This window comes from Sorex araneus, chromosome 7 (genome assembly GCF_027595985.1).
Source record: "Sorex araneus isolate mSorAra2 chromosome 7, mSorAra2.pri, whole genome shotgun sequence".
NCBI classification, from domain to species: domain Eukaryota; kingdom Metazoa; phylum Chordata; class Mammalia; order Eulipotyphla; family Soricidae; genus Sorex; species Sorex araneus.
The window spans coordinates 21814160-21829532 of NC_073308.1; the positions used below are offsets into that span (position 1 = coordinate 21814160).

The 15373-nt window shown below is 46.6% G+C and overlaps 1 protein-coding gene across 1 annotated transcript; it reads left to right on the forward strand.

The window, feature by feature from the left end:
- Positions 1-8: 8 nt before the first annotated feature.
- On the forward strand, positions 9-14050 carry FAM177B (family with sequence similarity 177 member B). Its single transcript, XM_055144750.1, has 6 exons — positions 9-898; positions 5135-5378; positions 6928-6994; positions 11080-11177; positions 11441-11592; positions 13891-14050. Exons 2-6 carry the CDS (start codon positions 5208-5210, stop codon positions 14048-14050), a joined length of 648 nt encoding a protein of 215 aa, XP_055000725.1. The 5' UTR covers positions 9-898; positions 5135-5207.
- Positions 14051-15373: the final 1323 nt, after the last annotated feature.

The window sequence follows — 15373 nt, forward strand, 5'->3', positions numbered from 1 at the left end:
GCGGATATATTTTAATACTGAAAATAGGGACAAACCCCGCTAGGTGAGGGGTCTCTGTTGGAGGTTCTTTTTTTCTTTTTTCTTTTTGGGTCACACCTGGCGATGCTCAGGGGTTACTCCTGGCTCTGCACTCAGGAATCACCCTTGGCAGTGCTCGGGGGACCATATGGGATGCTGGGAATTGAACCCGGGTCGGCCACATGCAAGGCAAACACCCTCCCTGCTGTCCTATCACTCCAGACCCCTGTTGGAGTTTCTTGAGCAGGGAGAGATCTGTGGTGGTGTCCGTAGCATCTGATGTTTCCTCTCCTGTTTCCCTTGGACCCCACACCAGCTTTGGGTCAGTTTCCTCAGCTGGAGAGACCAGGAGGAAGTCAGGGCAAATGGTGCTCTGAGCTGGGCCTTGGGCTCCTTCTGGAAAGGGGAAAGGTCGGAGCCAGTGTGAGAAACTAGTACCTATCCTGCACTTGGTGTTAGCCGGGGGCATTTGAAAACATTTCTCAGATGAATGAAAAACGACTAGAAAATGTTGGTGTCGTATCATCTTCAATGAGGGTTGCAGAACTAGTGTGTCACTTTTGTGATAGAGATGCCAACACTAGTGAAGTAGACTCCAAAGAAAAGAGTTAATTTAAGACCAACCGGCCTTTCCACAACAGGAAATAGACAATTAGCCGTCTGTTCTTGTTTTCTAACCTACTGCACACACTTTCCCCCACCCGTTAAAATCAGGTCTGACTCATTTATTAAACAAATACTGGGTTTCAGCTACGTGTCAGATGTTGACTGTTGGGCCAGTGAGCCCTTGAGTAAAACCCTTCCCAGAGGCTGGATGTGGAGGCGGGGAACTTTAGTGTTCATGGAACAGTGACATGTGCTGAGCAAAGTCACACAGGAGGTAAGGGGCCGGCGGCGGCGGTGGTGGAGGGGGGCGGGAAGTGTCCCCCACCCCTTGCAAGAGAGTTGTTTGGAGCCCAGCATTCGAGTGAAAGGTCTAGAGGAGATGACAGACGGAGTCTGAGGGCTGATGAGTCCAGAGGCCAGAGGGCACGAAGTCCACCGCAAGAGAGGCCTGTGGGTCCAGGGAAGCCGAGGTCGGAGGACCCTGAGGTCAGAAAAGAACTGGGGTGTGGGGAGTTGCCTTACGACGCAGGGTCCTTAAGTGGACATCGCCCTGGGAGCTGCCTCAAAGGAGGGCCAAGAATACTTGGCACAGCTCTCTGTCCCGCCACCCCTAGTAGGTGGAGTGGCCATTGTGTCGCCAAACTGAGCCTGTAGAGAAGTTAATAGTTGACCATTCATAGTCTGCGAGGATGCTAATAAGAAATAGATGCATCTTGATTCTGCGGAAATTATACCTACTGCAATTATGGGAAAGTACAGAAATAATTAGTTGTTTTTCTACGTATTATTGACTTAGGAACAAGCTGTTTTTCACGATATTATGTTCCTCACCTTTGTTATAATCAAACATGTGCCTTTTGTAATAATCATGAATAACTATGAATAATGATTTTACCTGCCAAGTTCCTGATAGAGATGTATAAAAGGCTGCCTGAAATAAAGATCAAGGCTGCTGTTCTATGAGAACTCAGCCCTCTCGACACTTGTATAGTCTCTTTATAATCCTCACCTTCCCTCTCGACCGGTTAAACTGTCAGCTGGCCCAGCACTGGGGTCAGGGCACAGCATTGCGGAGTCTCTCTGTGGTTCTCTTCTGAGGCTGGGTAAAGAGCCCTTCCACACAAGGGGTCTCCTCTGCTATCCCAGAAAGAAACACGGGAGAGTTTAAAGCAGAGTAGGAACAGGATCTGATTCAGGCTTGAACACTTCTTTGGGTTCCCCCTCTCCCCATCCCCCGCCCCGAGCAAGTTTTGACATTAGTGGGCCAATCAAGAAGCTCCTACAGAATTAGGTGAGAACTGATTGCTTAGTGGTGGCAGTGAGTAGTGGTCTTAGGATTCTAGAAATACCCAGGGGGATTTCCTTAAGCTTGCATGTGAGCTGTGTTTCAAGAGGCAGCAAGAACAACCCCAATATCTTTGATCTGAGTAACTAGAGCTGTCAGTGAATGAAATGGAAGAGTGTCTGAGAAAATGAAGATGTAAGTGTGAGGAAGTGTGTGGGAAGGAGCAAAACACATTTAAAAGAAGGTATGTGCATGGGGAGTTAGGACAGGGCTTAAGACGCTTGCATGCGACTGACTTGGGTTTGACCCCCAGTACCTCATACGCCACTCCTCCCTCCCAGAGTGGGTCCTGACCATAGAGACAAGAGTAAGCCCCAAGCACAGCTAAAATAGATACAAAAAGCACTGTTGTCCCATTGTTCATCGATTTGCTTGAGCGGGCACCAGTAATGTCTCCATTATGAGATGTTATTATTTTTGGCATATCGAATATGCCACAGGTAGCTTGCCAGGCTCTGCCGTGCGGGCGGGATACTCTTGGTAGCTTGCTGGGCTCTCTGAGAGGGATGGAGGAATCGAACCCGGGTCAGCCGCATGCAAGGCAAACGATTTACTTGCTGTGCTATCGCTCCAGTCTAAAATAGATATATTTTTAGAAATAATAAAAGGTGAAAATTTAGATTTTAGACTGGAGATGTCATTTTACATCCAAGGAAATCTATTTTGCAATTGGGTCTGTGAATTTGAGATTTCAGGAAATAAATATCTTCCCTTGAGTGTATTTAAGGTCACAGGGATCACATGGGAGGAAAATGAACCGGAGATCTGGCCGCTCTGTTGGAAGGTCGGAGATCATAAGGCCTCCCGTGCAATACTTACTTGAGGACCCTTCTTGATAGCTTCGCCTTGGGATTTTAAGAAATAAAAGAACTCCGAAAGATTATTTAGAGCATGTCACGTGGAAGTACTTGGGAATGAAGTTATCATTTCTCCCAGTGTTGGTATACAACATCCCATAATCTCAGGCCTAGCTAGGCCTGGATGTAAAGGTCATTTGCTGTTACTGTTACTGTTTAACTGACTATACTTGCAGGTGTGTAACTGACTTTGTTGCTGTTTCTTTTGACTAAGTTAATTTGCATATTCTGCCTATGTGACTGAATAGCATTCGTTAGTACATCAACCTTCTTAATAAAAGGGGGTTGACCAGGCTGCTCTTAGGCAGGCCACAACACAAAAACCTCCGGAGAAAGTCATGTGGTCCTCCCCCAAAATGTATATTTCTTCTGCCTGTGAAATGCTTCGGACTGTCAAGTAAAACTGCAACATTGTTGCAACACCCAGCTTTAAAAATATTTTTTTATTATGAATCACTGTGAGGTATAATTACAAACTTATGAACTTTCATGTTTGCATTTCACTCATACAGTGATCATTTACCCATCCCTCCACCAGTGCCCATTCTCCTCCACCAATGATCCCAGTATCCCTCCCACCACCCCCACTCCAACCCCCACCACCTCACCCTGCCTCTGCGGGCAGGGCATTCTCTTTTGTTCTCTCTTCTTTTGGGTGTTGTAGTTTGCAATAGAGGTGTTGAGTGGCCAAAATGTTCGGTCAATAGTCTATTTTCGGCAGGCACCTTTCAACCTGAGTGGGAGGACATACTTAGTTGTTTGTTTTTTTTTGTAACCCTGTTCAGCATAGAGCAGGGAATGGCTACTGTGATTACAAGGATGCTTTTTGCAGAGCATGTCCCAAACTGTCCACGAGGTGGCAGGAAAGCACTCACTAAAGGGACTCTGAACTCTGCCTGGTCCACACCTTTCCCTTAGGACCCTCTGACTAAAAGACAGGTCTGGTTAACGGCCAATACAGTGGTGAAGTACAGAAATAAGTGTTTTCTTCAGAGAACTGACATACTGTTCTTCTGTAGGAGGTAGGGGTGAGGGGAGGGTGGGTTTATTTGCTTTGGAGGTGCAGGAGCTGAGAGATGGTCTGGAGAGCAGTATATTACCTGTAATAAAACTGGTAGGGCACGGGCGGGAGAGACACTACAGCAGGTAGGGCGCTTGCCTTGCACGCACCTGACCCGGCCTCCCCGCGTCCCATTCAGCCCCCAAACACAGCCAAGAGCAGTTCCTGAGCACTGCCTGTGGCCCCCAAACAACAAGAACAACAAACCCCAGAAAAACAAGAACAAAAACTCAACACTCCTGCCCCCCCAAAAAAAAGTAGGGCCTATTTTCATTCATTTGAAAACATTTTTTTAATTATTGTTTTTTGCCACACCCAGAAGTGCTTGTGGTTTACTCCTAGTTGTGCACTTAGGGATCACTCCTGGCGGGACTAAGGGGACCCCTGGCCTTGCAAGTGGCTGCCCTAGGTGTGATCCCAAGCGCCATATACGGTCCCCCAAGGCTTGCCGGAAGTGATCCCTCAGTGCAGAGTCGGGAGTGAGCTCTGAGCACTGCTGGGCATGGCTCCCAAACAAAAACAAACCCCAAAAAAGGTTATGGCTTCAATTTTCATTTTTCTGATGAATGTCTTTCTCTTAGTTTATTTGGCATTGTTAAATCTTTGAGAATAGTAACAAAAAAATTAAAACCTATTACCCTTCTTTTGATTATCTTTTATCTATTAAATTATAATTATATGTTCTTTTTATTATCTGAAAATAAGTCCTTTTCTTAGCCAATGTCACCTCATTTCTGTGCCAAATTTTTTTTCTTTCTGGGTCACACCAGGAGGTGGTCAGGGGTTACTCCTGGCTCTGCACTCAGGAATCGTTCCTGGAAGTGATCTGTGGACCATATGGGTGGGATGCTGGGGATCAATCCTGGGTCAGCCAGGCAAGGCAAATGCCCTACCCACTGTACCCAGTGTACCCAGTGTACCCAGTGTATGCAGTGCTCCGGCACCTTGTGCCAAGGTCTTTACTTGGCTAGTCCTATGTTGCCTTGTGATATATATTGCGACCACTGACCACAATAGTCTCTCCCCAGGGCAGCTGTGCATGGTGAGAATCAAAGGGTCAGGGAACCTCTCTGACATTTGTGTTTGAAGACTCAGATTTTCACACTTCCTATTGTGTTTGAAGTTCACATTTTTATTGCTCATTGAATCTTTCTCATTTGGGTCCAGGAATGAACAGTCCTCTCTTGAATTTGGAGAGCGGATGAGCTGCCTACTGTGAGTAGCGCTGTCTGTCTGTCCATCCGCCAGGGAGAGCGAGACAGCCACACTGGGTCATCGCCCTGAGATGCTCTTCTGAGTCTGTGAGTTCCTTTGGCTCCTTATGGAAGGAGACAGTTTCCAACAGCTGCAATCAGGAGCGCAGGGACCTCCCCCAAGGCTGACTCCCAGAAGAATCATCCACTTTGCTGATGGAGACGTCCTGGAAGAATACAGCACAGAGGAGGAAGAGGATGAAACAGAGGAAGAGAGAAGGAAGCCAGAACTAGACCCAGTAAGTGTAGAACATGGACCTTAGTGCGCGTGGCCGCTGAGTGATAGGAGCAAGAGGAAGCCAGACAAGGTTGATAGAGAACAGTGCTTTTGTTTGTTTATTTTTAATGAATGATTGTGAGATACACACTTAAAAGGTTGTTCATGATTGGGTTTCAGTCATACAATGTTCCTTCATCTGTCCCTTCACCAGTGTACATTTCCCACCACCAATGTCCCCAATTCCTTTCTGGCCCCCTTCCTGCAGCCTACCTCTATGATAGGCACTTTTCCTCTGTCTCTGTCTCTGTCTCTCTTTATCTCCTTCCCCCCCTTTAGGCAATACAGATTCTGAGAGGTTATCATGTTTATTGCTTTATCTACTTTCAGTGCACAGTGATCATTTCTGACTATCTTTGTCACGGTGGTCTCTTCTCTATCCTAGCTGCCCCCTCCCCCTACCACTTGTGGCAAGCTTCCAACCATGGACCTTTTTCCGTTCTGGCCCTTGTTTCTACAGTCCTTAAATATTAGTCTCATTCTATGTTTTTATATCCCACAAATGAGTCCAATTCGTTCTATGTCTGTCCCTCTTCTGACTCATGTCACTGAGCACATGCATCCATTTATACGCGAATTTCATGATTTTGGTTTGCCTGGTGGCTGTGTAGTATTCCATTGTGTAGACATACCATAATATCTTTATCCAGGAGAAAAGATGGAAAGCACTTCGGATATGACTCCTTGTTCTCTGTGGTTGGCTCTCTTGATCCATGCATACTCAATCCTGAATTTTGAAAATCATAGCTTTCTCATCTGAGAGAAAGAAATGGGAACATATTCTACATGAAGTCTGTACTGATGGGGAAAGAGCTTCAAGCCAAGCGTGCTGGGTCTGAGCCATGGGGTGGTAGAAGAATTTACCAGGAGAGTAAAGGTGGCTTAGGCGAGAGCAAAGCGAGTTTGTTAAAGGGAAAGAAGCCCACTCTTGGGACCGCTGCTGGCGAGGCCTCCAGAGAAAGTCTAGGCAGCAATTTTGGAAAAGCTTTTTGTCTGTGTCTGGGCTGCTTCGGTGGGGAGGTTGTGCTTTCTAGGATGAGTTAATTCTGGGATGTGGGTGGGTAGGACACATGCAGCCTATTGTGGGAAATGGTGTCTATATGATGTCCTGAGCCATAAGACACAATTGTGTCTATACTATGTGAAGTGAATGGAATGTCTATAGTAGTTGGAGCTCATCCGGTGAGAGACTGTGAGTGGCAGGTGCCCAGACGGTTGTGCTCAGCCGATTCTGTGAGATGGCAGTCTAGCTTGTTCCAGGAACTGAGCAGTAGCACTAGGCAGGGCTTCTAGAGTCTTCCAGGCACAGCTTATGGAGCCAGCAGGGACTCTCCTAGCCCACCAGGCTTTGTAGATAAGGGGACTAAACTAGGTAGCTCTGGGGCAGGGTGGGGTGGTATTGAAGGGAGTTTGTGCCAGATCACTTCACATACCAGAGAGACTGCAGCTCACACTGCTATTAATTTCTCTAAGTTGATTTCGTTTTCTTTCTTTCTTTTTTTTTTTAACAGTCTCAGCTCCCATGGGGTCCTTACCTCCAATTCTGGGCAGGGCGAGTGACAAGCGCCTCCTTTTCTAGTAAGTACCCTGAGACTTTTCTGTCCTGAAGGGAGATTTATTTCTAGACTCTCCAGTGGAATTTCCAGTGGTGTCATCCTTTTCAGGGACTCTAGAGAAATGATGACCTCTAGTCGGACTGAAGGCGTTGAACTTCACAGATCCATCTTCCCCCAACTTTTGTTAGCAAATATATCTTAGACTTCGACTGTCTTCCTTTAGGATGTTTCACACCTATTCCAGTTGTCATCCACTTGCTCTGCTGACTCTGTTTCCAAGTTGGGGGTCGCACTCGTGCTTGGTAGGAGGGGCAACTAATCACATGTCTGATTGCAAAGTGCACACTTGGTATCAAGCGCTGGGTTCACCTGGGCTATCTGTCATACTTGCAAATGAGCCTGTGGGGTTGGGAGATCAGGGTGTACCCTTTAGTTGTGGCATTGTGAGGTTGAAACTGATGCCACAAGAAGCTGCAACTAACACTTAGTCTCAGCTAGGCCTCAGTTTCTGTTTTCCCAAAGCAGGACTTGAAGTTGCTGGTAAACTCCCAGTTGAGTAATTTGCCAAGATGAGGAATTGGGCAGTTGGGTCTGGCTGGTCATGAAGGGTCACTGCACCCTCCTTAGAAACTGTTGCTAACCATTGCCTAATTGCTGACCACCATTGTAATAGGGCCAATGCTAAAAATAGATCAGTATATAAATTGCTTCTTAACTCTGAACCCTATATAAACTGCATATGATTTGGAGTCGGGGTCCTTGTCAAGACTCCACTGCAATGGATGAGACTTGGACCCTAGCTCAAGCTAGCGCTGACTTGGGCTAGTAATAAATTTCCTTTGCTTTTGCATTATTGTGTGTGAATTTGGTCTCTCTGCAACTGGGGATCTGAGACTCAGGCACAACAGCACTTGTGTACATGCTTGCTGTGGCACACGCCAGCAGCTGCACAATTTTTGTGGTGCTCATATACCGATTCATCAGCTGGCCCTGGCTCTCAGCTTGCACAACATTTTTGTATCAATGCCTCAAGTGGTGTCATCCGCCCACTGGTTGGATTCATTTGTAGGGCCAGGGAATCTCAGTGAACAGAGGTGCCAGGATTTTGCTTGGTGCTGCCAGTGGCACCAGGGATCAACCTGGTGGCCTTGGTGCTTTAGACTCTGAGTTATGAGCAACTTGGTGCTGGGTGCTGGGTGCTGAATACTTTAGACTCTCAGTGATCTCCGGGCCCCATCGGGGCATTTTTTTAAAACCAGACACCAACATCTTGGATTCCTCTTTCATCAGGTAGATGCTCCCTGAGTTGATCCTTCCCTTGAATACCTGAAAGACTTGGAAACTGCATCTACACGACACACTTCCCAGTTCCCTCGGCCCGAGCATATTATCATAAACCAGAACGCCACTGACTCCTCACAGGAGCCAAAGGAGCTGCCTGGCTTTAGAAAGCATGGAAAGCAAAGCCCTTCCTTTGACTTATTTATTATCCTCAGGGGGTTACTACAGAAAAGTCCAGAAAACCTGCGGAACAAATTCTCAAGTAGTGCAACACCTGACATCCCCATCATTTAAAAAAGGACTTTCTGCAGATGTCTTGGGGGAAAAGTGCTCATACAGAATCTTCATCCTGGACTCTGACCTTGGCCTGAGGCTGCCTGTAAGGAGGATGTTGTGCAGGGGAGAGTTTCCGACATGGAGGGGCGCACGTCATCTGTTATTTCACTGGTCTTTTGAAATCTCAAGGTAGTCATTTCAACAGATACTGGAAATTGCTGGGGTGGAAACGGTAAGGTATAAAGTATGTGTGGGGGTCTCTTCTTGGACCCCACACTTGCCCCAGGGTGATAGTTTCTCTCTGACTCCTCACCTATGTGGAGCAGAGGGCAGGAAACAGCTCTGTGTGTGTGTTTAATTTTTTTATTGAATATTCATGAGATAGATCACTACAAAGTTATTCATGATCAGATTTCAGTTATACAATGATCCAACATCCATCCCTCCACCAGTGTATATTTCCTACCGCCAGTGTCCCCTGTTACCCTCCCACCATCTCCCAACACTGCAAACCTCCCCCAACCACCAGCTCTGTGGCAGACACTTTTTTTTCTTTCTGTCTCCTTTTGTGAAACAGCCCTTTTCATCCACACATGTGGCTGGAGAGTCACGAAGGGAAATCAAGGGAACAAAATGCCACTGGCCCTGGCTATGAGATGCAGCTGGCACTGTCCTAGCTGGATGTAAACAGTGAGGGATCAACACAGACCCTGAGCATGCAGTGGCACGAGAAGCCTGTGAGGAGACAGTGGCAGGGACACAGGACACTGGGGATCCCAAACCACTGCCTTCAAGCAGCTCCATAAATAATTCAGACTTCACTTTTGCTTTTGTTTTTTCGGCCGTACTGAGTTTGGCATTCAAACTCAGTACATTAAGATCCTCCACGATCTGTATTGTGGATTTACCACCAGGATCTCACCATTCTACAAGGAAGTGATCACTGATGTAAAGAGAGGGGTTAGGCAGGGTGATACCATTTCACTGAAACTCTTCAGTGCCGCCCTCAAGAACATCATGTGGCAACTGGAATGGGAAGGAATGGGAGTGAAGATAGATGGTTGGCAACTACACCACCTCCTCTTCACTGATGACATTGTTCTAATAACACCAAACATTAGCCAAGCGGCACAAATGCTGGCTGACTTTGACCATGGGTGTGGAAAGGTCAGACTTCAGCTGAACATTGTCTCACCAAGACAATGTTCATGAAAAACGAATTAGTCTCTGATGTTCCATTTGCTCTCAATGGAATGAACATCTCCAAATGCAGCAGCTATGTATACCTGGATTGAGAACTTAACATGAGGAATGACTCGGTGCCAGAACTGTGCAGGAGGCAGGGAGCAGCGTGGAACGCCTTCAAGAGCGTCAAAGAAGTGGTTAAGAGGATGAAGAAGCTCTGGCTCTGGGTACATCTTTTCAACTCCAGAATTCTTTCTGCATTAACATACACCTCAGAGACCTGGGCCCTATGCAAACAGGATGAGAACACTATTCGGATATCTTAAAGAGGAATTGAAAGAGCTATGCTTGGAGTATCATGTTTCACTCAAGTGAGAGAAGGAATCTGGAGTTCTGACCTCCATTGACAATCAAGAATCAGGGACACTGTCTCATTTGCCAAGGCATTGAAAATCAGATGGGCCAGACACAAATGCGATTTAGAGATGACTGCTGGACTGTTACCGACTGGATTCCACAGGAAAAGACCACATGGCCGCCCACCAACTAGATGGTCAGACTTCTTCATCAAAACTCTGAATGAATGGTTTGAGGGTCTTCGTGTTCCTGGAACAAGCAGATTCCATTAGGCTACACTAGCATGTAACAGGAACGAATAGAGACGTTAATGGCGCCTGCTTGAGGAAATAGAAGATCAACGGGACGATAAGTGATACAAATGATTTTTCAGCCAACATCCAGCAATGTGCTCAGGGGTTGCTTCTGGCTCTGTCCTCAGGAACTACTCCTACAAGACTTGGAGGACCATATGAGATGCTAGAGGATTGAATCTGGCTAACTCACATGCAAGGCAAGCACCCCACCTGCTGTGGGGACTATGGCTCTGTCCCCACAACTCAAACTTCATCAACATCTGGAGTTTGGATGCAAATCTTCCTTCTAGTACTCAAGGACCCAATGACTCAGAAATTCGAATCAGCTTCATGCTGCGGATGGTAACACAGAATGGAATTTGGGGTCTGATTTGGAGCTGAAGATCTGCTCCTCACGTGCAAAAGCATTGGCTTTGACCTGCTCGGCAACCAGGCTGGGCCTCTCAGTGGGCAGGTGGAACCCTTTTCTGATCTCTTCATCTGCTGAGGATCTTTCAGGTATAATCCAAAAAGACAGAGGGCAGCAGATTGAATGAGTCCCCTTTTGAGCCCTGGAACTGATTGTGAATTCAGGCTCATTGAAATTTTTGGGAGGTGAGCCTTGAACTGGCATACATGATCACTCACAGACAGATTTAAACTCTTCAGCCCTCAGCAATCTGCACTTATATCTCTGAATTCAATTTCTCAAAGTGCTTGTTCTTTCTTTCAGCATGTGAATTCCTTGGTGGAAGAATCGCTGTCTTCTTGGGCCTCGATCAACCCAAATATCAGTCTGTGTTGGATGAGTACCATAAAACCCAGGAGAAGGTATGTGGTGTCAGACAGCCTGAAAGAAGAATTTCCACTGCTCCTATATACTTTCCTACCTTGCAGTCATGTGCAACCATATCTCTGAGTTCCCCCCTGGTCAGAATGACTTATTTTCTAATCCTCCAACCAGTAGGGCTGTCAAAGTTTGAAGTCTGAGCTGACTTAAAAACACTCCTTCTGAAGACCTTTATCGCAGAGGAGGGGGCGCAATTGGCGTTATATTCACCATGAGAACTTTATCCCTTTTCTCTTCATTTCAGAAAAGTGATGAGCAAAGTGGAAGGAATAGGTGTCAGGCCCTGCCTGCCAGAGATGCTAACGAAGAGAGTCATCTGGAGCTTGGAAGTCGAGAGTATGGAACATTACAGAGGGCATCCACCTGTGAGAATTCCTGTTTTGGGGGAACCCAGAGGTAGATTCCTAATAGACAGCAGTGCCAAATTCTCAGGATCTTGGTTCCTGGGCCATGGATTTTCCTGGCAGCAATAGACCCTGCCCCCGGCCTGCAAGTCAGATCTGATCTTAATTTTTTCTTTGAATAAATAAAAATTTTATTTTATTGAATCACCATGTGGAAGATTACAATGCTTTCAGGCTTAGGTCTCAGTTATACAATGCTGAAACAACCATCCCTTCACCAGTGCCCATATACCACCACCACCAAAAAAAAACAAACCACACAGTACACCTCCCATCCCGCCCCCCCACCCCCTGCCTTGTAACTGATAAGTTTCATTTTACTTTCTGTTTACTTTGGTTACATTCAATATTTCAACACAAACCTCACTATTGTTGTTAGGAGTACCCCACTAGAGTCAGACCTACTGTGAAGACAAATGAGGTCTGCAGCCGCGCAGTTCTGAATTTCTGTACTTTAACAACTAAGTCCAGGGAGATTTCTTCCAGATATTGGATCATTGCAGGCTTGAAAACCCAATCTGTGGTCGTCATAATATGGCGGACACCGCGCCCTTCATCCCCGGAGAGAAAGAGGCGAGAGATGTGTATATTTGGGGCTGGAACACTTTGACACGTGGTCAGGGTGCAGGACAAGAGCTCTGTCCCCAGAGGAAGGGTGGACACTGCAAAGTCTAAGTCAGGACCTTGTCAGCACTTGGTACCAAGTGTGTCCCTCTCCAAGCATACTTAGAGTATGTTTACAATAAACACTTGCTGCAAACAGTCCTGTTCCAATATGTCAGTGTCTTTGAGAATTGATCACACTCATTTGCCCTAATAAAAAAATAATCTAAACTCCAGAAAAATCACAATATTCCCTCCTCCTTCATCTGCGAGCATGTTTAGGAAACTTGGAAAAGCTAGAGGGCTAGTACAGGAGGTAAGGTGCCTGCTTGCCTTGCATATGGCCAACCCCAGTTTGATCCCGGCTCCATCCCTGAGCACGGAGCCTACAGCCGCGTCTGAACACTCTCAGGTGTAGCCTGGGAAAGCAAAGCCAAAATATCAAGAAAGATCAAACATGGAAATCACAAGGGAGAGAGTTTGAGGTGGCAAAAAGCTGTGACCTAACAGAAAATCATTGGATTTGCAATAATGAGACTAGAAGTCAAATCTCACTGCTGCCATTTATTAGTTTGGTGATTTTAGGTGTCTGGATGGCTGAGTGCAAAATCAGAGTGGCATTGCTTTTTCATATTGTTCCTTAAGACTTACTACTACATAATAGTCATAAATGTAAAAAAAAAAGAAAAACTGAGTCACTTTTTAGATGTCACTTTTAAATTCATTACAGCTATAGACATACTGAAGTAGCCTGTTGAACTTGCCTTCTGGAATTCCTGGCAGTGCTTAAAGGACTATTTGGTGCTGGTTTGAGCCCAGAACTCTAGGCAAAGGATGTAAACCTTTGATTTCAGTTCCAGGGACTGACCCTGGAGAGACCAGGTGTTTGCAAATGCCCGGCTGCCGAGCCTGCCCCTACATGGTGGTCTTTCCACTGCCTTGGTAAGAGGCCATCAGTGAGTAGTGGTGCTCTCCCATCAGCAGGAGTCACTGGGCAGTCCTGGCTAGCCGGGGACTCTGGCAGGCAGCAGTTCACACAGGGCTTGAATGTCACCGCGTGAGCTTTCTCCTCTGAGAGTGTTGGAGTCGGGGCTCCCTCCAGTGTTGATGGACTGTTCTGTGCAATGGGTGGGTGCATGGGCCTGGGAGCACTGTCAAGGTTAGCAGGGCACTCTAGTCCTTGTCCTCAACAGCCAAAATCGGAAGCAAGGGAGTCGAGACAAAACAGCCAAGTTTAGAAGAGAATTTATTTAAGGGGCTAGATAAGAGGGCAAGAGGCAGGGAAGCTTCCTGGTAAGGGGAGGGTCTCGTGTGGGGACCCATCCTTCACCTTTCCTGTCTTTTTAATTAGGGAACCATGGGTGAGCTCCTTTCAGTGGGTTCACTGCAGACAGTCTGGAGAGAGAGAGAGAGACAGAGAGAGAGAGACAGAGAGAGACAGAGACAGAGAGAGACAGAGAGAGACAGAGAGACAGAGACAGAGAGACAGAGAAAGACAGAGAGACACAGAGAGACACAGAGAGACACAGAGAGAGAGAGAGATGCCCAGAGGATGACCTCCTGGCTGGTACAGGTTAGCGGTCACACCCTTGGGCCATCCTCCGGCCATTCTATCTTCACATTCCAGTAGTTCCTCTCCTCAGGGCCATTCTTTCTCTAATTGGACTCTTCTAACCCTCTTCCTTAGGACAGTCCAGGAGGAGGGAACAGGAAGAGGAAGAGGCAGGTGGCAGGAACAGAGGTTTGGGGCTGTATCTGATTGCAAGCCCTGGTCTGCTCCATTTCGACTACTCCAGGAAGTAGTCAGGGAAGCTGATGGCTCTGCCAGAGTGGGTGGCGAAGGCTGATGTCTTTTCCCATGACAAAGAGTGGGGAGCCCTTTTCGTGCTGGACATCTAAGTGTGCAGGACACACATCAATTAGATGCCAGCCTGGCCAGGGTCACTAGAGGCAAGTTTTATGAATTTATTTGAACTCTTTTCATTTCTGACAAGGTATTCTCTTGCTCTTGTCTAATATCCTCATATCCTTAATCAGAAAGACCTAGTTCCCGCCAAAAATCTCAAACACACACCCCTGTGTGGCGCTGGCAACTTCTGAGCTGTTGCTCCCTGTCAGTGGGGTGATCACTGCCAAGCCTGCCCGTGCCACTCTTACAGCGGCCAGTGTTGAACCTGCACTTTCCCCCAAACTCAATACAGTCAGGGCCTGATTTATCAAAATATATTATTGGCAACACAAGGCATATTCTCTTTGTGTGAATTATAGAAGTGTTTGTTAATGCCCGAAAATCTCCAAGCCTTGCAGACACATTTGCAATAAATGTATTTTTCCAGACAGTGTCTCAGTAATAAATGAGTCATTCTGGTGATTAATAAGTGTTCCTTCTTTTTTGATTTTGTTCCTCTGTAATTACAAACCTGAAGACAATCAGGAGAACTCTTGAAACTCCATCTGCTAAAATACCACAGTAATAACACAGATTGAGAGGCTAGAGCAAGAGTACTGGGCATAGGGGTCTTGTCTCGCAATTCCAAACAGGCTTTGATCCTCAGCATCCCAGATGGTCCCCAGAGTGTGCTAGAAGCAAGGAGCCAGGAGTAACCTCTGAGCAGGGCCAGGTGTAGCAAGGTGTTTGCCTTGTATGCAGCAGAACATTGACTTGATCTCTAGCATCATACAAGGTTTTTCAAGCCCTACCAGGAGTGATCCCTGAGCAAAACATCAGAAGGAAGGCTTCAACACCATCTGGTATAGCCCAAAAGGCAAATGAAATACCAAAAATCAATACCAAACCAATCAACCAAAAACAAACAACCAACCAACCAACCAAACAAACAAACAGAAAACCCCAAAAAACAGAAAGCGAGCAGCTGGAGGCGTTTTAGGACTTCTGCAACTGAGAATGCATCTGGTGAAGGAAACCAGACTATGTCATCCCAAACAATTCTTCTTTGATACAAAAAAGAGTTTGAGCTGGTGGTGATTCAGAAGCAGACAACCTGGGAAGAAGACTCTCTTTACTGCCTGCCTAAAGGCAGGATATAAATTCTCTTTTATGGGGAGATAATCTTGTCAGCCCAGAGAACTCCCTACCCCCAGAGGAAATAGGAACCAAACTTCTGCTACTCCCCCCCTTCGCCCCCCAAAAGCCGAGTTTGACATCCTGG

Excerpts from the sequence above, each read along its gene's own strand:
- FAM177B (XM_055144750.1), top strand. The coding sequence starts at position 5,208 with ATGGAAGGAGACAGTTTCCAACAGCTGCAATCAGGAGCGCAGGGACCT. Across the intron at positions 5,379-6,927 it reads GGAAGCCAGAACTAGACCCA|TCTCAGCTCCCATGGGGTCC; the intron begins GTAAGTGTAGAA and ends TTTTTTTAACAG. Across the intron at positions 6,995-11,079 it reads GACAAGCGCCTCCTTTTCTA|CATGTGAATTCCTTGGTGGA; the intron begins GTAAGTACCCTG and ends TCTTTCTTTCAG.